At 36.1% G+C, this 26,439-nt stretch overlaps 1 protein-coding gene across 2 annotated transcripts; it reads right to left on the bottom strand.

Moving 5' to 3' along the window:
• Positions 1 to 298: 298 nt before the first annotated feature.
• On the bottom strand, positions 299 to 23,790 carry antxr1b (ANTXR cell adhesion molecule 1b). 2 transcript variants are annotated; one of them, XM_042765364.1, is made up of 18 exons: positions 23,191 to 23,790; positions 19,730 to 19,801; positions 19,258 to 19,329; positions 18,853 to 18,934; positions 18,729 to 18,762; positions 16,907 to 16,986; positions 16,540 to 16,608; positions 16,313 to 16,393; positions 16,079 to 16,139; positions 15,047 to 15,145; positions 11,473 to 11,542; positions 10,397 to 10,610; positions 9,505 to 9,600; positions 8,864 to 8,908; positions 6,578 to 6,673; positions 6,323 to 6,490; positions 3,779 to 3,859; positions 299 to 1,573 (listed from the first exon to the last, which is right to left on the bottom strand). In XM_042765364.1, exons 1-18 carry the CDS (start codon positions 23,343 to 23,345, stop codon positions 1,127 to 1,129), a joined length of 2,022 nt encoding a protein of 673 aa, XP_042621298.1. In that variant the 5' UTR covers positions 23,346 to 23,790; the 3' UTR covers positions 299 to 1,126. The 2 variants fall into 2 exon arrangements, with proteins under 2 accessions (XP_042621298.1, XP_042621299.1); XM_042765365.1 differs by having other exon boundaries at positions 10,532 to 10,610.
• Between the last annotated feature and the right edge of the window lie 2,649 nt (positions 23,791 to 26,439).

The raw sequence follows: 26,439 nt of genomic DNA, 5'->3' as shown, positions 1-26,439 counted from the left end.
ATGAATCTGCAAAGCTAAGTTAAGATGCTAAAAATGATACAATGTCAATCATTTACAGTCATTTTGTATTCACACTGGAGCCAGTAGGCATTAAAATGTGGCTACTTTTTAGCATAGAATAACTGTCAACAGACAGCTGAAGTGTCAAATATTAAAATGCATTAGTCTTCAATTATTTATTTGGTGGTATATTTTAATTTTACGCTGTGAAAAAGAGAAAATTTTTTTTTGATGTGTAGTATATATAATATAATTTTGTGTTTTTTGTTTCACAGTCTAAACATAATACAAAATAATAAACTTAATGCAATGCATATTTGCCAGTCATACATAAATGAAACGGGTAAGATGCACTTTTTTAATTAATTATGGCATAATTTATTATTTTGTGTCTTTTTGATCTTATTTAAATGATTACAAATAATCAAAATGCATTTGTCCAGTTTCTTTAGAATCAACATAAATCTTTTAATTTCAAAAACAGTTCAATTTATTAATTTAAAATGGTTGAAATATGGCTAGCCGTGGAACAAACAATATTCAGTTAATTAAAATGAGTTAGATTGAAACAATTTTGATTTATAGATGATAAATATCTAAACCTGGTTATTGTGTAAACCCTCAGTTTATTAGTACTATTACAGAAATCCTACCTGTTTTTGCGTGACTGACAAATATGCATCACATTAAGTTTATTTGTTCATGTGAACTGTGCAATCCAAATGGATGGAAATTTTATACGCAAGTCAAATACATAAATGTACAATTTAAGTTTAAATAATTCAAAAATCCAGATGTTTATCATTTTTATCTCTTTCTGGTTCTTTTGCTCTGACTCTCTTTGATGTTCTGTTAATTTACATTTCACAAAGAACATGGAAAGGCTATATTGAAAGTCAACAAACCTTGAGCTACTTCATAAACATGCAGTTTTTGTCAACCAATCAGAATCAAGTGCACAATAATACAGTCCCTGCCACATTAAATCCCATCTTCAGCCATTGTCATTTGTAATAATCATGTTGCTCCTTTTTAATGCCTGGAAAATGCAGCACTGAATTTTTGCACTGGTATTACCAGCAGGTTTTTTTTTGTTTGTTTGTGTGTGCAAATCCCTAAGACCTACTCAGTCCTGGTAGCACTGCGGTTCCTCAGGGCCTGGGCGTGGTGGTGGACGAGAAGGGGGCGGGGCTCGTCCGGGCGGAGCCACCTGAGGGGGCGGAGGCAAGGTGCTGGGTGAAGAGGGTGGTAGGAAGCTTGTTGGTGGCGGCGGTGTGGATGGAGGAGGAGGCAGAGTCACACTGATGTTCAGACAGGTAGGAGGAAGAGCTCTGGTTGGAGGTGGTGTGTAAGGGGGAGGGGTTATGGATGTTGGGGGTGGGGTTGATGGCAAAGGGGGCAAGGTGGAGGTTGAAGAGTGGGCGGAGCAGCGCGGGGTGGGCGGCAGGGTGCCCTGCGGGACAGGAGGGCATTGGCTATGGGGGAGGCTGTAGATGTGGCTGGAGGGGTTGTTGTAAAGCGGGTATCGAGGGGGCGGGCAGGATTTCACACGGGTAAATTTCATACAGCGACCCTAGAGAGTCAAACATTTAAAATTAATACATTTTGAATGCATTTTATATAAGAAAACAAATATAAAGTATTCAAGGAGTCATATAATACTTTTTTATTGAGAGTAATTGGTAAAACATGTTTTTTAATGTTTTTTTTTTTTCAGGACAGAATTAAGCCATGTATTTCTGAATACCTTAAAAGGTGTTGACGTGTAAATGTGACGTCTTAACGCTGTTGTTCAAAAGTTTGAGGTCAGTAAGATTTTTTTCTAAAATGAAATTCATATTTTTATTCAGCAAGGATGCATTAAATTGATCAAGTAACAGGAAGGGCATTTAACATGTTAAGAAAGAGATCTATTTCAAACTTTCTGTTTTATCACACAAACCTAAACAAAAACTGTTCACAGTTTCCACAAAAATATTAAACATTGATAAGAAGTGTATCTTGAGCAGCAAAACAGCATATTAGAATGCTTTCTGAAGGAGAAGACTGAAATGATGCTGAAAATTAATCTTTATTACAGGAATAAATTACATTTTAAAATATATCAAAATAGAAAACAGTTATTTTAAATTAGTATTTCATAATATTACACAGTAAGAGTACACACAATAAGAAATACACAAAAACATCAAAAAACAAATTACCGCAAACTTTTGAACATTAGTGCATATTAATAGTTTCTGTATTTGATGTCAGGAACTGTAATTTCAAGGCAGGTTTTTGGGGAAAATGATTATGTATATTTAGTATGTTGAACTCTGACTTTACAAGATTAAGGAAAATCTGATTTCTTATGAAACCTTTAAGAGTTTCTACTTGTTTGAAATATTTTTTATTCCACAATATGGCTTTGAATTGTAATGAAGGCATTCGTGAGATGAATTGAGTACAGTTTAGTGTTTTGTGTTATATAGTTCAGTGCAGTTTAATATAGCTTTAAAGAGTCAACAGAAGCTCTTGTTTGTCTGTGAAGATCCAAAGCAGTCTCACTGCTATAATTTTAAAGGCCATCTGATTTCTGTCCAATTTTTTTCTTCTGTTTACCACAGCAGATCAGACACCCCAAAACTCCCCTCAGTGCATTCTTCTGAGGGACAGGGGAGGGTGGTTAATGCTTTAAACAGACTGCATTCCTTTAGGCGGGAACAATATTAGCAGACTGGTTCTATTGGTCTGAATCCGAGCCAGTGTCCTGAGTACCTTCAATCTGCCTCTATTTCACTTATTGCTAACAGCTGGCCTCCTTTCATCCTCAGTATACCTCACAGTGTTTTTCATGTGTTCCTAAAAATCTGCCTGCAACATTTTTGCAGGAACAGATTCTGAAAGAACCCAAAGGACTGCTTTTTTGGCATTACCTTATGTGTAAATGGAAACAGACATTTTAGTCCTATTTAATGTGTTTTTCTAACTTAAAAATATTGTCATTGAGGTAAGAAATAAGCACAGCTGAGTTTATATTTGTGAATGTCTATGCTATATGAGGATCATGAAAAATAAGTATGTTTGATATGAAGTTTATTTAATAAAGTATACAATACTGGACAAACATTTGGAATAATAAAGTTTATTTATTATTATTATTATTATTATTATTATTATTATTATTATTATTATTATTATTATTATTATTATTATTATTATTTTTAAAGATTTTTATTATTATTATTGTTTTTTTTATTTTTTTAGAATTTATTTTTTCTGTTAAATATATTTTTTTTTTTTTTAAGAATTTTCATTCTAATATGCTGATTTGTTGCTCAATTATTATGAATCTTTCTTGGTGCTAACTCCAAACTTTTTAGTGTACCACAATTTCCACAAAGATTTTAAGCAGCAGTTGTTTTTAACATTGATAATAATAAAAAACAAAAAGTTATTTGAGCAGCAAATCAAAGCATATTAGAATGATTTCTGAAGGATCATGTGACACTGAAGACTGGAGTAATGATGCTGAAAATTCAGCTTTGTCATCACAGGAATATATTACATTCTAAAATATGTTCAAATAGAAAATAATTATTGTAGCTTATGATAATTTTTCACAATATTACAGCTTTACTGTATTTTTGATTAAATAAATGCAGTCTTGTTGAGCACAAGTGACTTAACAATCTTTATTATTCCAAACCTCTTACCTGTAGTGTGCACATGCCCCAAATTGACAGCATTGTTAATAATATGGAGCATCTGTGTTAAGTATGACACTATTTATTACCTTCTCTCCCGGCTGTGGTCTCATCACAGACACGCGGTCATATCCTCTCCTAAGCCACACCCACAAGGCATCCAGTTTCCCCTGGAAGATCCAAACACAAACACTCAGTCAGCGGCTCAAGGAGATCAACACTTCAGAGCACACTGGTGCCAAATTCAAGCTCCAAAACACTTCATTAACAATGCAGACATAATGGTCAGGAGAATCTATAATTGACAACACAGGGCAGTTCAGAGAGACAGAGCACTAAGGTACTCATCTTTGGAATTTCATTTTATGCAGGTTGTTAAAAGATGAGTTTCCAATTTCCTGTCTGGATCAAAGAAATATAATAAGCTGGCAGAACAGTGTCAGTTATTAACTTTGCACCAGTCTTCTGCTGTCCAGACCTTGACTTCCTGCAGAATTTCAGTCTGTCCTTGATGTTTTTCTTGGAGAGAAGTGGCTTCTTTGCTGCCCTTCTTGACACCAGGCCATTGTCCAAAAGTCTTGGCCTCACTGTGCGTGCAGATACTCTCACACCAACCTGCTTTCATTCCTGAGCAAGCTCACTGGTGGTGACACGATTCCATAGCTGACTCCTCAGGAGGCGACATCCTGGCGCTTGCTGGACACTCTGGGACTTCCTGAAGACTTCTTCACTGCAGTCGAGGCTCTCTCCTTGAAGTTCTTGATGATCCAGTAAATGTTTCTTTCGGGTACAATATTCTTTGTAGCAATTTCCTTGCATGCGAGGCCATTTTGATGCAAAGCGATGATGGCTGCACGTGTTACTTTGGAGGTAACCATTGCTAACAAGAACACAATGATTGGAAGCGCTTCTTCCCTCCATCTGCTCTTACAATCTATTTAATATGATACTGATTTCACCTGACTAGTACTTATTCACACTTTCACGTGTGTTGCTGATATGATTAGTCAATTAATGTTAGCTGGTCATTTTGTGTCAGGATCAAAAAACTGTTATTTTTTATTTATTTTTTTTGTGTGAAAAGTTCATTTTTTTTTGACCAATGAAGCTGTTATCAATTATTTAAAATGCATCTGATCACTCTACACAATAATCTAGAAAACAATGTGAATGAACACCACAACAGTTTAAGCAGCAAACTTTGCAAAACACAAAATTTGTCACTGCCAGAACTTTTGGCCACAACTGTACACACAGAACTTTCTCTTTGTTTTTCTTAACCTGTATATGTGTTTCATTTCTGCCTCTCAGAGTGGACTGTCACCCAACATAATCCAGAGGAAAGAAGGTGGAAGAGAAAGAGAAAGGGAGTTTGTTTTGTTAGGAAATGGACCAGCTCTGCAAAGCTCATCTCCCTTGGGTCAGCTCAGTTCAGAGTCTGGTTTAAATTAACCCTCCCCTTCCATCTGACAGAGACACTACGAAACAATGCAAGAACCGCTTCCTGGACTGACTGAGGCCACCACAACAGCACACGCTGCTTATTCTGAGCACCCTACAGTCTTCCAATTAATAATCACGTCATTCGCATGACACCATACTGGGTCATCTATAGCTGGGGGGGGGGGGGGGGGGGGGGGGAACGCACTGGCATATGAACATTTCCTGGCTTTCTTTATATTAATTCAAAACCTTTTACGATGCCATCCCTGGCTTAATTATACCAGCATGAATTTTCCTTCTGGTTCAGGCTGGTTAGAGATGGTTTTCTTCTGGTCACTGGTTTGCCAGCAATGCCATGCTGTTCACCAGTAAAACATGGTGAATTAAAAATTGAAAAATTCACTTTATTAAATTTTATATTGAAAGTTTATAAAAGAAAAAAAGTATTCATTTGTAATTTTTATTGAATTAATTTAAGTCTTGTTGGTTAAGCTAGTTAAAAAAAAGCTTTAAGGGGTCACCATCTAACCAGCATCTAGGGGGTATAACAATAGATCAGTATGGATCGATGCATTGATCAAATCACTACTGATATGATTTCTCAATGCATCACACAAAAAAACCCTTCATATTTCATATATCTATAATATATATTAGAAGACTTTATTTAGAATGTTATAAAAAGACAAAATTGCCACAAAACTGTCATCAAATATAAAATATAAGATTTTTTTTATTTTTAATCTTTGTTTTTTTGTATTTCTCACATTTCTCTCAACTAGAATACAACTAAAATATGTAATTCTGTTTTGTATATCCTACACTGAAAAAAAAAGACTTAAATATTACATTCTTATTAAATGTACTCCAAAAATCTTTGTTTTTGCCAATGAAGAGCTGACAATTAATAATCTCATATTTCAATTCCGGATCAATTAAATGTTCATGTTACATTTTAGTTGCATTTTTGAGTTAAAAAATGTAACTAGATACATTATAATATGAATGTGTCAATTGCAGGCCCCTGAATCTAATCAAATTTTAATAGTTTTATCTTGAGGTATTGGTAAATAATGTATTGCTCGCTAAGAGAATCAATTTAAATGTCATGCACTTCTTGTTTATTTGCTTAATGTGGTGAACTAAACATGTGGTTCCTCTTCTAGGCCCCTGAAAATAAACTGATCTACCTTGATTGGTGAGTACCACTTCTGATGGGAGATGGGTTTCCACATGCCGTTGTTTAGAGTCCGTGTGGTCGGAAACTCAAACTCTTGTTCTGGCATCTTCACCCGAGCATTCTTTGCCTTCTCCAGTTTGGCTCCTTCTTCAGTGGATCCCTTATCTCCCCAGCGCACCTGGACACACACATACACATTCGTATCATTGCAGTGGACCGGAGCGAATGGAAGCTGTTCTTTTCTTTCCTAACACCCTTGCCTTACTTCCATCCTTTTAATGCCACCAACTCCTCTCCCACCATAATACGAGGCGTCCACTGTCGGCCATTTCTTCTTTGGGTAGGCTTCATCCTCTTCATCCTTAGGAGCAAGACGGTCTTAAGTTAACATGAATTATTGATTGAGAAACCTTGTAGAGCGGGTTTTATTAATCCAGAATTGATTTGGATTGTAATTCCATGCCAAGTTCCATTAGTTTTAAATTGTCCCTAAAAAACATCTACGATAATATAATGAAATATTTACTATTGCTTACAAAAAAGGAGGATGGAAAAAGATGCTTTGGCTCATGCTAACCAGCCAAACTGACCCTGTTATTATTAAGCATTAGAGAGATGATTTGAAATGTTTGGAAGAGCTGATTGCATATGAATGCATCCTTTGTTTAATTTAATTATGCTCAAGGGTGCTCAAGAATGAAGTCATTATTTATTCTCATGAAAACAATCTAACAATAATTCATTCCAAGCACGGACAGGAACTGATGTCAGCCTATACCTTCCAGTCATCTATCTGGATTTCATAGCTCGTAAGAAATCAGACAGAATCGGGTTTCCATATGTTCCCCCACAATCTGACTGTAAGAAGGAGAAAAAACTTTCTTAGATGAACTTCTAGCATGAGCTTGACTTTGGTTGAAATTGGTTTTTATTTTGAGTTGATGATGATTCTTGCTAATGATCCAGCACTGTCTTTAGGGTTTAAAACAAGTGTTTAAATTTTAATGTCAAATTTAACAAAATAATACATTAATAACTAATTTAAATGCAGCTTTAAACCACATTTTAATTCTGCTTCCATGTGTGAACTGGTAAAGACTTTATTGACGAATGGATAAAAAGAAGCATCTTGCAAAAGGATAAAAAAAGAAGAGATTTATAAAACTGCAGTTTGAATGTTGCATTTGAAAATTATTTATCAATTTATTGTTACACTTTAAAACATTTTTAAGCATGATTTAAGTTTAGGGTTGGTAAGATTTTATTTTAATGGTTTTAAAAGAAGTCGCTTTTGCTCAATGCTGAAAACAGTTGTGCTGGTTAATATTTTTGTGGAATATGGAATAATTTTTAAACCATCATGACCCATCCCTAGTACTGTACAGCTCAGTTGATCTTTCTAAAGTAAAGATCAGATATACATTTTGAAGCAATGAGCCCTGAGGGCAGATATCAGGGATCGGTTTGTACTTCCACTGCAGACTGTTACCTCAGACACTGCAAGACCTGCTTTAAGCTTATGGAATTTCCTGTTTTGAAGGAGCAATCGGAGACTTGGAAAGAGGAAGAGCTACAACGTGTCCAGGTTGAAATGTGCTATAAACAATTAAACTGTTCTCAAAAATTCATAACGTTTGAGAGGCAGTACAAAAAATCCTCATCAGTGGAACTGCTCTTTGTCTTTTCATCTCCAGATGTTTACTTTTATCCTAGTCAAAAAAGGGTAAAAATCACTACAATTCGTCTACACCACAGTGTGGATTTTCGGATGAAATTCGAGACCTTAAATCACATAATTTTCTGACAATCTCTGTCTTTTGTCATTTTCAGTTTGGCACCCGTGGCCACATCTGTGAAAACTTTGCTGAGCAAATGTTTGGCACAAATGTCAGTTGGCGTCTCCTCACAAGCAAAACCCTAAAACTTGTTGAAGGAAAAAGGTTCCATGATGATAACAAAACCACTGCTGATCCAAGGCATAGCATTGAAAATCTACATTAAATTTGAATTATTATTTGCTAAAGATCCACCTCTCCACTTCAGTTCCAGCTATTCAAAATGTGATTTGAGAGCTACGGCAGAGGGGAAGATTTTCATAGGGGAATGACTTAAATATAGCTCTGTTGCACAAAGTTATCGTATGGCTTCAGATGACTTAAAATGTAGTGTACAAGTCATATGGACAATGTATGTACTATTTTTTTTTTTACTGTGCTGTAATCATATTTTGAGCTTAATAGCTCCAGGTACTACCCATTTTACATGTATACAGATATAACAACCTGGACATTTTGCTAACTATCTCCTTTTTGTGTTCCACAGAAGCAAGAGAATTACATGGGTTCATAACGACATGAAAGTGAATAAATTATGACACAATTTTCATCTTTAGATATGTTATTCCTTTAAAGTTATTAAGTTACTTAATGTTCAGGTTTGAAGATGGACATACAATCAGATTTTTTCCCCTACTTCTGGCTGTGATATGTGATCTTGAAGTGGTTCAGGACTCAGGAAACATGGAAGAAAGACCAAACAAATGATCTCTTACCGAGCTGTCATCCATGACTGGTGGCGGCGGCGGCTCATGGATGATCTGTTGAGATAAGAACGAAAATAAATCGTCTTAACACTCAAATGTCTGAAACCTTTATATATAATGCATTATAGAAGTATTTTATGGCATTAATTATGCCTGGTAATGCACTGTATAATGCATTTTATGATCTCATGAATAACTGTAAGCAGTAATAATATACATCACATTATAATACTTATCTATTATTACACCTTTAGAAACTAGAAAGCATTAAAAAAAAAATGACAAAACCAATCTGCAACCAAGGAATATGCAAATATTAGAATGCATTTTAATTTCAGTTACAATTATCTGTGGAAAGAAGTACATTATAAATGCCTTTATTTTTTGATGTTGTAGCCCTTCATGTCACAGGTATCATTTTTGAAGGAATGGAAATCAGATTCTAATACAAATGTTATATATTCCATCTCACTTCATAGCAAGACTTTTTCCATGGTTGAGAATTTCACTTTGATTTGCACTTCAGAAAAGACATCACTGGGCACAAAAACTGCTTGAAAACCACTTTTGTAATAACTGGATTTTGGGCTTTGGTTGGGGTAACTTCTGAAAAAGAAAGCTGAGATGAGGGGCTCCAGTGCAAGACTTACCACTGTGCAACAGATGGGCCAAAACCACCAGAGTGTGGCCATTGTGATCAGCAGCAGCAGTATCAGCAGTGCTATGACCAAGAACGTTCCGTCGGTCTGATGGACAGAGCAGAAACACACATCCAGAGAAGGTTTATAGTCCAAAGGAAATAAACACTGAATAATCTTCCTCATGCCACACTCGAAACCTTCTGGATGGGGGTCCACTTAAAAATGTGTGGTGTAATGTAGTTTAGAGAGAGAATATTAATAGGAGTTGCTTCAAGCTTTTTAAAACACTATCTTGATCTTAGTGTGAGTGACTATGCCAGGAACCCCTTTAAAAAGACATCTTATATTCAGTTTTTTTTTTAACTGTATGTGAAGTCAAATATAGTATCTCACGAAACCTGTAAAAAATCTTCCAGAGTCATATTTCACCCCAAAATAAAAGAAAAGAAATAAAAATCTTTTTTTTTTTTTTATTAAAATGAAGCCGATTTTAAGACTTTTAAGATTTGTTGCACTGACATCATTTATATAATTATTTTCACAATAGTAATTTAGAATTATTGCATTGCAAAAAAAATAATAATAAATATTTTAATTGTAAATTTTGTATATCATGCCTTCATGCTCATTTAAAAATAACTGTATTATAGAATATTTTAATATATATTTTATTTATTTATTTTTGCTCCTGGGGTGAAATGTGACCTGAATGTACTTTTTTAATAACAAAACACTTTCACATTCGCAGATTCAGCACCGTGTTGTTTGGCATCTGCAGTCGGCTGCCCCATAGCAAAAAAAAACACCAAACTGCTGTGATCTATCAGTTTACTCTTGGAATGGCACCACACCAGACGAGCATTAGTTTTTAGAGAGGGCAAGTAGGACAGAATATACTGACTGTGTTCAGAGGGCAGACTGAAGATGGAGCTGAACTAGAGGTACTGCCCAGTGTAGTGGTACTGACAGTGGCTCTGCCCAGTGTAACAGAGGTAGTGGGCTTGGCACTGCTGCCCTGCAGGGTTACTGTACTCACACAGCTGACAGTCGTGATGGTCACAGAACTGGAGATAAAACTCAGGCCGTTGTTCATACTGACATGAAGGGAGGCCGTCCTATGAATGAAAAAGAGAGAGACAAAACTGGGCTGACTGACTGATTTTATATCAAATTCTCAAAAGAATGATCCACAACGAGAATTTTTTGTTCCGTCAGGAAATATCTTCTCTATTATATCTTTCAGTACAGTTGAACACATTTTACCATATTTAAACCAATTCTGCAGATTTTCCTGCTGAATACAAAAAGTGTTCCAGTTGTGCTAAATTACATATATAATACACTACCATTCATTAAAATGTGGTTGGTAATATTTTTACAATACAGTAGAAACAATACTGTCAAATTACAAATTACAATTTAATTTGTACCTTTTTATTGTAATATAATTTAGTGTAATTTATTCCTTCAGTCTGCAGTGTCACATGATCCTTCAGAAATCATTCTAATAGGCTGATTTGCTGCTCAAGAAAAATGGAAATAAGAAAAATTATTTTGCACATTTGTATGTAATGGGTTATGCAGGGACATCCTTTTACTGTTTCCTTTGTACAGTAAAATTTTACTATATGTAATTATATTGCTTAAATTGATCTTTTCTATTCTTTTTTTTGCATTATTTTTACAGTAAAGTTACATAGTCAGTGAAGTTACAAAGTTACGTTTAGTTTAAAATTATGAACATTTACAACAATTATGACAATTAATTAACAATTATGAAGCATTTATAATGCTTTACAAGCAGTTTAAATTGAAAGTGCTAAAGTGCATGGGAGAAGAGCTACTTTCATAGAGTTACTTTGAGAGAGCTCGGCGTCTTTCTGTCCTATATTTTAATTTGGTTTTGGCTTGTGTGTTTCTCTTTCCATTCTAGCTTCATTTGCTTCAGATGAAGAGAAAGTTTCCAGCAACACTTACGTTCCCTCCTCCTTCAGTACAGGCGCTGGGCAGAGCAGGTATGTGTCTTCAACTATCAGAGGCCTCTTCACTGGAGAATAACAGCACACAGAAAAAGCAGCAGCTTGGTGAATGTCCTCAGGCTTGATATCAGTGATTCGGTTTCATTTTACAAGGTGTTGTGGATAATTTAACAGCAGCTCAACCTATAGGCCAGTCTGAACCACCCTTGCAAAAATAGTTTCACCATACACTGCCATTTAAAAGTTTGGAGCCAGTTTTTTTTTTTTTTTTTTTTTTTTAAGAAATAAATACTTTTCACCATTTCACCAAAATTAATTGAATGTATCATAATGTCCAGAAAAAATTGTCCCCAAACTGTTTTCAACATTGATAAGCATAACAATAATAATAAATGTTTCCTGAGGATAAAATCAACATATTATAATGATTTCTGAGGGACCATGTGACACTGAAGACTGGCGTAATGACGCTGAAAATTCAGCTTTGCATCGCAGGAATAAATTACATTTGAAAATATAGTAAAATAGAAAACAGTTATTTTAAGTTATAATAACATCTTACAATATTATTAATTTATAACAATTATAATATAATTATAAAACATTACATTACATTACATTATATTAAAAAAATCTTACCAACCCCAAACATATGACCGGCAGTGTAGAGTCCACCAAAAATAACACAGCATGCAACATTTATTGCTGTTTTAATGAACTAATCAATAATAAACTAGATTTTATATTTTGGAGAATAATGCGAGTAGTTATTTTCAAAGGAACAGGTCACCTAAAAATGAAAATTTGCTTAAAATCTACTCCCCCTTAGGTCATCAAAGATGGAGATGAGTCTCTTTCTTCATCAGAACAGATTTGGAGAAATTTAGCATTACATAACTTGCTCAACAATGGATCCTCTGCAGTGAATGGGTGCCGTCAGAATGAGAGTCCAAACAGCTGATAAAAACATCACAATAATCCACAAGTAAGCTATGCTACTCCAGTCCAATAATTAATGTCTTGTGAAATAAAAAATGTGTTTGTAAGAAACAAATTTATCTTTAAGACGTTTTAACTTTAAACCTTAATTTCTGACCAAAAAACGAGTCCATAATCCATACTAACACTTCCTCCAGTGAAAAAGTCCATTCCCTGTTGTCCTCTCACATCAAAATCCACTAACATATTTGTTTAGACCTGTTTCGGACCGTTTCACTTTTAAACCGTGTTTTATCTGTGCATATTTCTCTCCTGATTCTTTTTCACAGAGAATGCAATATTATGGATGAAGGACTCATATTTTAGCCAGAAGCAACATTCTGAACGTAAAACGGTCATTATGATGGATTTGTTTCTTACAAACAAGCAGTGTTTCTCTTCATAAGACATTAGTTGATGGACTGGAGTAGTGTAGATTACTTATGTATTATTGTAATGTTTTTAATCAACTGTTTGGACTCTCATTCTGACGGCACCCATTCACTGCAGAGGATCCATTGCATTTCTCCAAATGTGTTTTGATGAAGAAACAAACTCATATACACCTTGTAACGAGGGAGGGCTGGGTATCATTCCAAAATTTTTGATTTTCGATACAATTACATGCAGTCACATTTTCGGTATTTATACAGATACCAATATATTGATCAAGATACCTTGACTTCGATACCATTTCCCGAACAATACTTTTTTGATACCAGTTTTAGAAATCTGTTTCAACAAGATTACATCACACATAACCTCAAAAAAAACTTTTTTTTTTTAGCTTGTTGACATTTTACAGACTCAAAGTATCATCTCCTGAGCCACTGCACGAAGGAGCAAAAAAACTAAAAACTAAAACCCAAAAGGAACACATTGAGACCAACCCAGTTAATCAGACAGTGCCAATAGTTTTTAAAAAGTTCAAAAAGTTTTCAGTTTCCACATCTTTTAGGCTACGTTTTAGTTTCCACATCTTTAATACTTTGATGTCAAACACCTATTGATCTGCGCAGTGCCCCATGAAGCCGAACACACCTAGTGTTTTTTCTTGATTAACCCCTTGGGTATCGAAATTTGGTACCGAACAATGAGACATTTTTCGATACTCAGTGGTACTTTTCGATACTCGATGGTTGATATCCTGCCCTACTTGAGAGTGAGTAAATTTTGGCATTTTTTTATTTTTGGTTGAACTCTTCCTTTAATGCAGAACTCAATGCCATGATGCTAGAGTGCTCTGGGTGATTGCCAGGGTCTTACTATATGGTTCTTAGACTGTTTTTGGGTGGTTGCTAGGTGGTTACTTACTGGCTCAAGTCAAAAGAGTCCACCCTCAAGTCTCCATGATATTTTGTTTTGAAAATATGACTCAAGTCCCTCTGTTATTGTAAATCTATGGGGTGTTGTTGATCATTTTCTTATAAAATAATAACTCTTCTAAATAAGCTGCATGATTTGAGCTATTATTCATGCTTCACAGTTCAAGAAAAGCTATGCGCAGAAGTTTGAAAAGCCACTACGTATAAGTAATAGTGATGCTTGCCTTCACAATAACCACTAATAATTATTTTCAGAAGAAAAACACAGAAACAGTATTGCATATCCCTACCAATTTGGTTCAGCCTTGAACTAAAGGGCAGAATTTATATTCTCTTGCCATTTTTCCCACATGAAAAATGAGAAACTGGAAAATGTTTGACTCCTAATTCTATTTGTCCTGGCCTAGACCCGTGCGCACACACACTGACGAGATGGGCTTTGCATTCCTCCATGCCACCTGATATTCTTTAAGTAAAACAGCAGCTGTGAGAGAAGGATAGATGCTCAGAGCTCAGAAATCATTAGGACATCAACACCGCAGCAGACCAATTTCTTACCATTTGCTTCCAAGATAAATCCAGCATTCCAAGCGCTGTGCGTTGAGCCATTTTATTTGTTACCCAATATAACAGTTATGCAGGAGTCATAAGATGGGGAGTATAATTTGGCGCTAACCTAAAAGAATTGAAACGGTTTGCCTAAATGTGAACTAAAAGGTGCTTTTCATAACATTGGTTTAACTCTGCACTTGCTTATCAAACTGATACATATACAAAACAGCTTAAACCCTCTAATATCTTTAACAAAAAGTCCTGCTAATATTTTCCATGGTGTGTTTTTAATGGTGTGTGGATGTGTGTTTGTGCACATGTGGTTTGCGTTGAAGTCAAGTCTTGTGATTTACAAGTGCTGTGGCCAAACTTTTTTGGGCGGCATGCTAGCTCACGTCCCATTGTAGAAAACACGACAGCCATACTGACATTTGGATTCAACTGGTTTCTTTACCATTACAAAAGACAAAAACAAAGCTGTCTGCACTGCCACATGAGCGACCACATTGCTAATGTAGCTACATTTGCCAGTGAGTTTAGCCTGGCCTGGACTCATCAAATAAAAGTTTCTGTGATTTAACAGCTATCACTCTTGTTCCTTATCAACTGAGGAGATCACTGTTGGTTAGCATCTAATGCTAACACAGGATAAAGTTTTAATAATTCAGTGGCTGGCAGTGTAAGGAATGGGAATCGTTCTGTGCTGTTTTTACTTACTCACGGTGAGGGTGTTGTTGATACGGAAACTGCAAAGGATTCTGTTCACATCGCGGGCATGAAGGAATCCGTTCCCTCGAATTACCACCTCAAAGGATTCTGGGACAGAGGAAACACATTGTGTTTGATGTTAAATACTTGTTGTGTCCTGATTTAAACAAACAAACAAAAACAACAACAACAAAAAATTCAGGGCTATTCAATGGTAAGGTTTTTTTCTACTGGCCCAGTTGGTTCTAATTTTTATTTGCAGCGCCAACTTTTTCATTGGCCCTGCCACAAATTTTTATTTAAATAGTTGTTATCATTGTGTTTGACCCATATTATCTTTTATTCTAATGAATAAGCTTTTATGATATCAAAATTTTAAATACCAGTTAAATTTTACAATTCTCAATTCCAATTTCAATGCCACAGCAAAAACTACTAGCCTTACAAATATAAAGTCCAAACATTATTAAAAGCAAGTGAACAGTCGGTAAATAAGAACAAATGAAAAAATCACAAGCAATACCACAAACAAATAAACAGTGCTTTTGGTTTTTAGGTTTGTAGGTGTTCAGGTACAGAAATTAATAATCACAAGTAGAATAACATTGCATACTCTTCATTGTATAAATTAAATATAGATTAAAGTTATTCAGTCAAGTGCAGTAAGTGATTTATATTAATATTATAATATTAAGGACATGAGAGCAGTCTGTAAATGGGCACGGTCACATTAAGAGATAATGCATGGATCAAATATAATGATACACATCCAGTTTCTTTCCAGTGACAGATCTGGCAACTGTCCAGAACACCTTTCACGCTGGTCTCGGGCCATCGGATAGTCCTTATTGTTGAGTCCTGAATTTGCAATCCTATTTGACCATTCAGACTGAAATGCACTTCCTAAAATCCCATTTTAGGTTTGTATCGGTTTTGTAAAATTCAGATTTCATGTGGTGTTTTGCGGTTGCATATGGCAAAAAAAGAAAAAAAAAGTTTTTATTGTTGCCGGTCTTTGCTTCAGGCCTGATGTCGGTTTACCTCCTGCACAAATACTTGAGGGCTCCACAGCGAGGATCTCTATGCAGGATCTCTTCAGGATCTGAGGCAAGAAAAGATGAATGCATTTATATTTGAATGTTCTGAGCAAGTCATAGATGTCCTTTTTAAAGGAGCATGGCATTGCTCCTATGATACATCATTAAAATCATCAATAGAAAGAAATGAGAGTAGCTGTAAGCTGTAGCTGAGTTAAATTTCATTCCATCCACTCACCGAATCAATGATCCCTTGCAGGGCTTCAAAGCCATCATTAACAGGGAAGACGTGATCTTCGCTGTCAGCTATTGTTGCCAGCTGCGACCGAATTAGAACTCATGAAAAATGCTTCTGTATTCTTTTGTTCTTACATTGTATTTCAGTTACTGAAAGATCAAGATTGTGGTGACCTGCTCACAATGAATAGCCAAATCATTCTGACCTGTGTGTGGATGGCACCTCACCTGGGTTTCATTAAAGTCTTTCACTCCAACACAGTACACAGAAGCTCCCAGCTGACGTGAGCGACCAGCCTGCCATTTGAACACAAAGAAAGGGATCAGAACAATTTACTGGGTTGCAAATATTCGGTCATTAGAGTCCGCTCATGTGAAATATCATACTATGCAAATATGATCTAGATAATAAAGGAGACACAGTCTGATAGAAAGAAGGTCCAAGGTTCAGTTTATTTTATAAATAGCTGCTGCCTTTGCGGGTAAAGTCACAGCTAAAGATCATTGATTTGAAGTAATTTTTTTTCATGCTTAGGGGAGAAAGAATATGAAAATATGCCAGTTCTGTAAAAGTATCCAAGGTCTAGGGTCTCACCTCTCTGGCTGCCAAGTCAAATTCATTCTCGCGCAATTCTCCATCTGTCAGAGCAATGATGACACTCGCTGTGCGGTATCCTAACAGCAAAAAGAGAGAAACTAATAGTCACAGAACCTCTAAAACTGTACAGAGCATGAATAATTCAACGACTTTCAGGGTTGGCGATTTATTTATTTAAGAATTGTTGTCTGTAATTTCTTGGAGTAGGCTAAGACTGAAAGGACATGATCGGAGCTGTTTTTATTGTTTACCATTCACATGCAAATCCCCACGTTAACAAACTTTCAAGACTTTAAAACTTTCACGTTTATAACTGACCAACTTCTAAAAAGAAGTTTATAGTTGTCTTTGTAAAGAAACATGTAGCTTTAAAGCCGCTGCTGTGACGCTGTACCAGGGCCGTACTTAGGGGGGTGCAACTGGTGTGCTTGATGTTGCCCCGTGGAAAACGGACCACAGGGGACCCCCCTCCCTATCTGGCACCAGGCCCCACATCAGCTGAGGTCAGCCCTGCACTGTACAAACATTTCCAGTGTGAATAATCTCGGGAGTCTGCAGCTGCACTGAAAATGTAGTTACGCTGACGCGAAGTCCAAGCTTGTGGTGTGAAACAGGCGTTATCGTTCTTTGAGGTTTTTTCGAGTCTCACGCAGTTAGCTAACCGTCATCTGTCATTAACATGTTTTAACATAATATATAAAATATATATATATATAACATATATAACATAATATATATATATATATTTATAATAATATAATATAATATAATATAATATAATATAATATAATATAATATAATATAATATAATATAATATAATATAATATAATATAATATAATATAAAAGGCAGTAGCCAACTTATGTTTTGTTGATAAATTACTAAAATTGCGGTCACAATGGTGATTATTCACGGACCACAAAAAGGTCCATCGAGTATTGTCAAGAGTGTAGAAATGTATGAAGCACAGCTTGCACAGTTTTCTGAACCTAAAATTTGCGTGTGGATGTCTTTCACCCACAAAGTTCCCTCTCGCATTGAGTTTTATTGAAACTGCTGTAATCTATATTTCGTCAATATGACCACATCTTAAAGGGATACTCCTCCCCAAAATGAAAATTTTGTCATTAATCACTTACCCCCATGTCATTCCAAACCCCTTAAAAGCGCCGTTCATCTTCAGAACACAATTTAAGATATTTTGGATGAAAACCTGGAGGCTTGAGACTGTCCCATAGACTGCCAAATAAATAAGTGAAAGTGAAAGTGACGTGACATACAGCCAAGTATGGTGACCCATACTCAGAATTTGTGATCTGCATTTAACCCATCCAAAGTGCACACACACAGCAGTGAACACACACACACACCGTGAACACACACCCGGAGCAGTGGGCAGCCATTTATGCTGCAGTTAGGAGACCCATATCACCCTATGCTGCGTATGCTCTTCTGTGTCATCCGCGCCACAAGGATGCGCTGTTTTATTTCAAATCAAAGCTAAATTTATTTTAGCTGTTATTTACTTAGCAGTCTATGGGACAGTCTCAAACCTCCAGTTTTTCATCCAAAATATCTTAAATTGTGTTCCGAAGATGAAGGGGACTTTTACGGGTTTGGAATGACATGGGGGTAAGTGATTAATGACAAAATTTTCATTTTGCGGTGGAGTAACCCTTTAATTTACTTTTGAAGCTGTTGTAGCACTGTTGAAAAGTATATATAGTAGACTGTACTTTAAAAATCAATCAATCTAAAGTTTTACAATGTCTGGTCAATATCATGTCACCTCAGAATCCATCTAAATGTGCTAACGTACCATCACCTGTTCCGTAGTATATCTGCTCGCTTGCCTAAAAAACACACAAATATTTGTTTCAATGAGCAATGAACTTTTGTTCTTATTTACTTTACTGGAAGCAGTGGCAACAAAAACCTCTTACCCTCTGAAAACCTTTGTGCATGAAGGTATCTCCACCCGGCAAGACTCGCTGAAGTTCCTCCAGCCCAGCACGAATCTGATCCCTGAACATTAAATTTTTGCCTTTTGACATTTTGTACTGCTTTTTGTTTGAATAAATGATAAAACATAGTTATGAATGTAATAAACTCTTTTTTTATTATTATTATTATTTGGACCAGCTAAGCCAGAACTAAATCAGTGGTCACCAGCATTAAGCTTGGACCAGCATGGGAATGAGTGCTCCCTTTCTGGATTTTTTTTTTTTTTGATAAACACAAGATACAAATAAAACTGACAGCAGGTACACAGAAATCAAAGTAATCAAAAGATTTTCAGTCAGAGTTGTTGGTAGTATGAAATCACAGTATGTGGTTTGAACTCTTGCCTGTCTTCTGTCAGTTTCATCAAGATACTTCCCTCCGTTGAAAAGACTATGAAGGACATACGGAGCTGGGGGCTGAAGACAGAGCATAAGAGGTAAGATTTTATTTTTTTATTTACAGACCATTCATGCTATTTATGCTGCAGTTGCCCCCAAGCTGACATTTGTTGGGCCTAATAGGATTTACATTATATCTATTTTTGCTATACAACCTGTCATCTCCTTAGCATTTAAATGGGCTTTGCAGCCTTTTAATTATATGTCATGATATTTTTGGACAGTGGGTGGCAACTCAAAAATGTTTACTGTAGTGAAGTTTTTTTTTTTTGACAATTTCATTTCAACCACAACAGAACAACTTCCTAAAACTTTAGGTTATATACCTGAATTTGTAAATAGATTATAATAATGACAGTAAACTGACTGCAAAAAAAAAAAAAAATATCTATACAACATGTGTTTCTTCCAGAATCACCTGATGAACTTGTGTGCAAGGTGATCAACGAAGTAGTAGATCTCATTCCAGTGGTGCTGTACACTTCCAGACCTGAGAATGAAGACCGGTTATGTCAAAGACAATACAGATTTACGCATTGAGGAATTCAGGATTAGAATCACACAAAATAACCATGCAGTCATCCACAATTTTGGTCATAGAGTAAAAAATAAGTGACACTAAAAATGTTTAAATTTAATTTCACTAGGAAAAATATAAACTAAATAGAAACAATTTTTTTTTTCACACCTAACTTTTCTTCATATTTGATTAGTGAGTATTTTGGTGATTTTATTGGACATACTATATTGGACAAAGTAAAGGTTAGTTCCTCTTTTTTTGTGTGTGTTGTTTATTATTTACAACAAATGTCTTTTTTTCTTAAATATTTTGCATATAAACTGTGTTTTATCTTTTTCTTTTTTTTCTGCCAAATGCCACTTACTTTGATATTTTCACATCTAATCCAATGACATTCATTAAGTGTTGCTTAAGAGTCCAAATACTTTCTTTGGCCACTGTAAAAGAAATCAACAACTTGGAAGCATAGAAAGTAATGGAATTAACACATATAATTGATTTTATAAGAGGTTATCCCGGTGAGTCTTAAAGGTATGATTTTGTTAAAAACACCTTGTGCCTCTGACACATTGGGAAAGAGCATCACAAGACATCATAGGTCTATGTGACATCTCAGAGGAAATAAGGCCTGCGTCAGCAGCAGGTGACATTTATGACTGCAGTCTGAGACATTACATCATCTGCCACAGTAATGTACCGAACCTAGTTTTAAAGGAAAAAAAAAAACTCTTTCAAAAATTATTTCAAGATTCATTACAGATTTACATGGCAGTATGTCCTTGTCCACGACAGTCTTAAAAAGTAGCTTCTAACACAGAGAATGATATCTGAGCAGCTAGTCACTAACTCTGTTAAGTGGGCTTCTTTAATGGCTCAGCTTGTGTAATAGTTCATCTGGCCAGGCAATTGCGGTGGAGATGAATCAAAAAAGAATGCTAAGCTTACGTAAGAGACGTCGAAGCCATCCAAAGTCAGTATAAGCTTTTCTCTGTGCACATCCACCCCCACAAACACACCAGTGCTGCTAATTCAGTCTTTTTAAATTTAACAGATGGTGATGGACATTTTATTAGAATGTGAACAGTCTAGGAATTCTATTGCTGTTCTTTTTAAAATTTATTTTTATGTAGATATGGACAAGACCAGACCATTCAAGATCCAGACCAAAACTAAACCTCTCTATGCTTAAATTTAGACAAAGATATAATTCAAGAACCATGCAAGGCCATGCATTTCAATGAACTGGAAAAAAAAGACTGAACTTATTACAGCATTCATTTGAAACACTGGGTAATTTTTGTACAGTGGTCATTTAGAACTATGGATTTCTTGCAAATTCTCTGTAATACTTCACCGACCTGGTTGAGATCATTATCACCTTTAATGCTTTTGAAATGGGTTCATGTTTTGTCTGGGACCATAAGCCAAGATGCAGATCCAAGCCAAAGTTTATTTCTAAGACCCAGACCACATTCTATTACTGTAAAAAAAAGACTATAGATGTATATGAAACATAGTCATTCAATTAGAAATGAATTTATTGGAAGATTTTGACATGAGGGAAGATCCAGACCATCTGGGTCTCAAGATGTTTTTTTTGTTTTGTCCAAATTGCTGGCTGTCCATTTTAATGAAAGTATTTATTTATGTTTCTAAATGTATTTCAAATGTTGAACCACTTGCCAATCTGTGGTTGGGGTAATTATCACATTTAACACACTGGAAAGGGACTGTTGTCTTGTCTGAGACCATAAGCTTAGATCCAGACCAAAACTTGAGACCCAAACCGAGGCCAGGCACTGAGTTATGACACTAAGACTAGAGTTTTTATGTGGTTTTGAGAGCAAGACTCCAGCTCTTTTCTAAAATTAAATACTTACATTTGCTCAAATATTTAAACTGTAACGGAGCACACTGCATAACTAATGTCTGTAATACCTGGAGAGAGTGATAGTGATATTTTCTGTTATATTCTGAGATAAATTATAGTTGAAATGCAGGTATTGATCACATAGACCTTGCAGCATATCAGCATTGTGCCTGTACTCTGCACTGATTCAACAGGAAAATGAAACTTGCATTGTGAGTTAAATCTTTGCTATGATCTACAGTCATCACTGAAAAGCCTTTACCATAGTCTGGGCTGTTGTCCTACAAAGCGAAGGCATTGTTTTAATCCACCACCAAAGAGAAATCCAAAGATTTGCATGCATATTAAATTTGATTAATGTACTCTAAATTCATTAAAGTGTTTGCACTGTTCACATGTCTGAGTTTATCTTTGTTTTTAAATGAAGAATATTACTGGCATGACTAAACAATGGCATACATTGTCCGCTTCTCTCTCTCCCACCCCCTGGTCTCTTTCTCATTCTCATTTCATTTGTTTTCAGATACGAACTCTGCTTCAAAACAGCTCTGAGGCTTTGGAACATCTGGCCCTGCTGGTGAAAAGGTTCAGCACAAGGAATCCAAACACCCTTTAACTCCGATACCCTCACCTTCACCTCATGACACCCGCCTCAAAATTCTAGGCTTTTCTATGGAATAATGACCCTGAAAATTATTTCAGACTGTTGTATTTGTTCTTTTATTGAATATATTAAATATAATAAGCAACCAAACCCAGGGCAAACCATCATTAGTAGAGCTAGACTAAGGAAAATAATCCTTTAAACCCAAAATATCCCACAACCATAGTGTAATCTGAAAGAACTCTCATAATGTATTTTTCAACATTCTCAAAAGATGACTTTAGTGTGCAGGTTTGTGTTTTTTTTTTCTACTTCTTTTGTTTTTGTCTTTGCCAAGCTCTTTCTGTTTTCTGGAGGTGCATTATTATCCTCATAGTTACTATTTTTTGTACTAAATGGTTACATATGCATGCACATAGCTATTAAAACATGCAAAAGAAGAGCTAGTACTGCAGCACAGTTCTGTGTTTGAGGATTTTGGCTGCGTAAGTGGAGCTTGAATAATTTAGTATAAGTGTATAAGAGATGACCGTGTGTATATGTTTTCATGCTTTCTCACAAAACTGCCTAGGTGATACAGGAACTGACCCTCTGAGACACCTACGAAATGCTGCAGAGAATAGAAATGTTAGGTAAATTATACATTTCAAAGACCTTCAGATTGCAGATGGATTATGCCAGATATATGGGCACATTCAAACCTCGTGTTTCACACATGATTGGCAGCAGCAAGAGCATGAGAGACTGTAATGATGCTGTACTGAGACCTAATACCTATGAATGCCTGCTTGACTTTTGGTCATCTAACCAGCAACAGATTCTCAGGTGTCATTTCACAAGACACTCTCAAAGCTTATGGTAGTTAAAAAAAACAAAAAAACTCACTTGTCCAGCACAAAGTAAAGGTCAAACCCTCCATAGCATGAGGACCCAGCCTCCCAGCGTTCATAGCTTTGTCCAGCACAGTGGTTGAGCCTCAGGATAAGCATCACAAACAAGCCTATAAGCAGCCTTTCACCTCCACGCCAGTCCATGGACATTATTTCAGTCTGGTAATTGCAACCTTCCAAAAGTCAATGGCAATTCCCAGCAAAGCCTCAAACCAAAACATCCAACTTTGGTGGAGATGATTTCCTCTGCAGCCCCTGTAGTCTCTGATCCATCCAGGTTGGAGCAGGTCTGGTCTCAGTGGCAATGCATGTCTGTGGCAGAATCCCAGAGCTCCAGTCAGACTGGCCTGAATTACTCCCTCACAAAAGACACACGCTCGAATAGCTCTAATACAGCTGTGCTGTTGCCACAAATGTGTTTCAGGCTTCTAGAAATGCTGGCCCTCAGCATGCCCTTGACGCATATGTTGAACGTGACGAGTTCATTTGAAAACTTTATAATAAATAATCTTATTCTGTCTGGTGTTGTCTGGATCTCTGTGAAAATGGGGATTTATCTTGAATAGGAAGTGGGAGTGACATGGATACTTTTTGGAAAAACGTTGAAAACAGTTTTACGCTGACTCTCTCTCTCTCTCTCTCTCTCTCTCTCTCTCTCTTCTCTCTCTCTCTCTCTTCTGTCTCTTATTTGCTCTCTCCACTTTTCCCAAATGGGCTTTTTGTTGAGGTTATTTTTCTTATCTACTGCCACAGTGTGGTGACTTTTATAAATTCATTGGTGGCAAAAGAATTGTTTATTCCTGTAATCATTGTTAGTTCATTGTTAATCATTGTCATTGTTGCAAGGAGAAAAAGTTATACAGTTATTAGTTATACAAATAATTTTATTTTAAATAATTATTTTTTATTAAAAATATATATTAAAAAAGTTATAAGCATTAATGTATTTTTTCCTTAGAAGACATGAATCCTGAATTAATTCTTCTTATGAACCAGTTCTTTTCAATCAATCAAAAACATGTTACTTGCGTAACCCATGTTCACTGAATAGCGAACGAGCCGCTTTGTAGCAATGATGCATAAAACTGTATATGAAATCGTGCCAATTTATTGGCTGATGACACAGACTCCTCCTCAACAGTGCTACATCACTCACCCAATAATAGTGAGTGCATCATCTACTCCTCAGATTCTCTTAGACATTCCCTTTCATAGGTTCACTCAACACTGTGTAGCAATGATGCAATGGGAATGCTAAACCACAAAGGCCAAGCTAAGCACTTCTGCATCTGGCCTAAAGAGTGGGAACCAAACTAATCTCAGGTGACTGGTTCATGTACAAAGGTCCTGGGAACCAGGAGCCGCATCCAAATCCAGGTTGTAAAACCTGATAAAAGTGTGCAGGCAGGACCACCCTGCCACAACACAAATATCTTCCAAAGGGACATCTCTAAAAAGAGCCTGGGAGGATGCAACACTCCCAGTAGAGTGAGCTCTAAAGCTCTTTGCAGCATCCAAAGGAATGAATATCCTTAGATCAGTATGAGCTTTGGGTCAACTGCAAATGAGCATGCAAGAGTGTGTTTCATAATTAAAGTCCCCGTTTTGACTAGCGCAACAGCACTCTGACATTCTCTTTATTGCCTTTTGCACGGCCATCCCCAAATTGTTTGCAATTTGCTAATGTAAAAGGCTTATCCTTAATAGAAAGTCATTGAAGAACATTCCTCATCATCCTCAGCATCGGGTATGACTTTTACATCGACGGGTCATACATGACCATCATTAGTGGCCTAATGGTTAGAGAGCCAGTCTTGTAACCCGAAGGTTGCGGGTTCGAGTCTCAGGTCTGGCAGGAATTGTCAGTGGGGGGAGTGTATAACCAGCACTCTCTTCCACCTTCAATACCAAGAGTGAGGTGAGACCCCCACCGAACCAATAACTGCTCCCTGGGAGCTGCAGCAATGCACTGCCCACTGCTCCTGGTGTGTGTAACCTGTGTAAGGTCCATGCACTCGGTCCAAGGAAGGTTTCCAGTGGTGGCTGAAGGTTTCTTGCATGTTCAGTCTTTTTTTAGCACGCAAAGTTATTAAATTTTAACTTTAATTCTAATCTGACTCCATTTTATCATTTAATCTGACTCTTTATTATGACCTCGAATTTAGGTTGAAATGCAAATTGGTTGTCTGTCTGTTTCTAATTAGTATTCTTCTGACATTTGATTATTTTAGTTAACTCTTTATTTTATATTTACTCGTTCATTTGGGTACTCATGTTAACAAGGATACAAGGTAATCTACTAGAGTCAATAATCACAGCGTAAAACAGAAAAAAATCAAATGTAATAATTTATTATCAGTCAGGTAAATATGTATTATGCCAATTACATATCCAATTCAAAAATATCAATTCACATCAATACAAAACATCAAATTCTCAAAGATTAATCTAAAAGTAAAATATGCATTCCTGACCTTAGAAAATACATAGTATGAAGTGAAGAGACACACACACCACACTACAGGGTTTCTGGCTACAGAATCACCCTGGTCCTCTTGCCACATTTCCTTAAGTACCTCAGACCAAGACAAACATCCCCCGGGATGGATACAGGAACTAATAATTGGAATTTGCATTGATCATGTAGAGTTATCACCTCTTGAGACAAAAGGCATTTTGCATGAAAGACACTGGGAAATGGCACACCCTCTACAGTGAGCAAAATATCTCTTAACTCTTAGGATCTTTATCACCTTTTAGTCTACTTCTTGTAAAATTGAGACCATTGTACCAGTCACCCTGAGACAATTCAAATGACACCAAACAGTAAATATCACTTGCATTCATGTAGAACATTATATTCCATTGACTATTGACCATTCTGAGTGAGCTGGGTGAAGGGAAGGAAGGGGATGAGGAGGAACCAATGCATATTTGAGAGACGTTTTCCTGCATTTTCTCTCGGTGAGATGTGAAAACAGATACCTGTATGTTAATGCGTTGTTTGTCTATTGTCTGTCTTAGAAGATCAAAGTGTCTGATGTTCTGTAATTCTTCCACCTGTATCATTTTAAATGAAAGCACGAAAGAAACTACGAGCATGAAATGTCATAGTTATGTCTTCAGTTAAGTCATTAGTTAACAAAAAGGCAAGTAAAGCTGCTTAAAACTGTGCATGCATGTAAGTATTTGTTATATGAGTCAAATTTAAGATCATATCTCTGAAATGGTTTTCAAAACTGTC

The sequence above is a fragment of the Cyprinus carpio genome, chromosome A10 (genome assembly GCF_018340385.1).
Source record: "Cyprinus carpio isolate SPL01 chromosome A10, ASM1834038v1, whole genome shotgun sequence".
NCBI lineage: Eukaryota > Metazoa > Chordata > Actinopteri > Cypriniformes > Cyprinidae > Cyprinus > Cyprinus carpio.
Note: the sequence above shows the minus strand (reverse complement) of the source record. Positions and strands in the feature narration are given on the sequence as shown.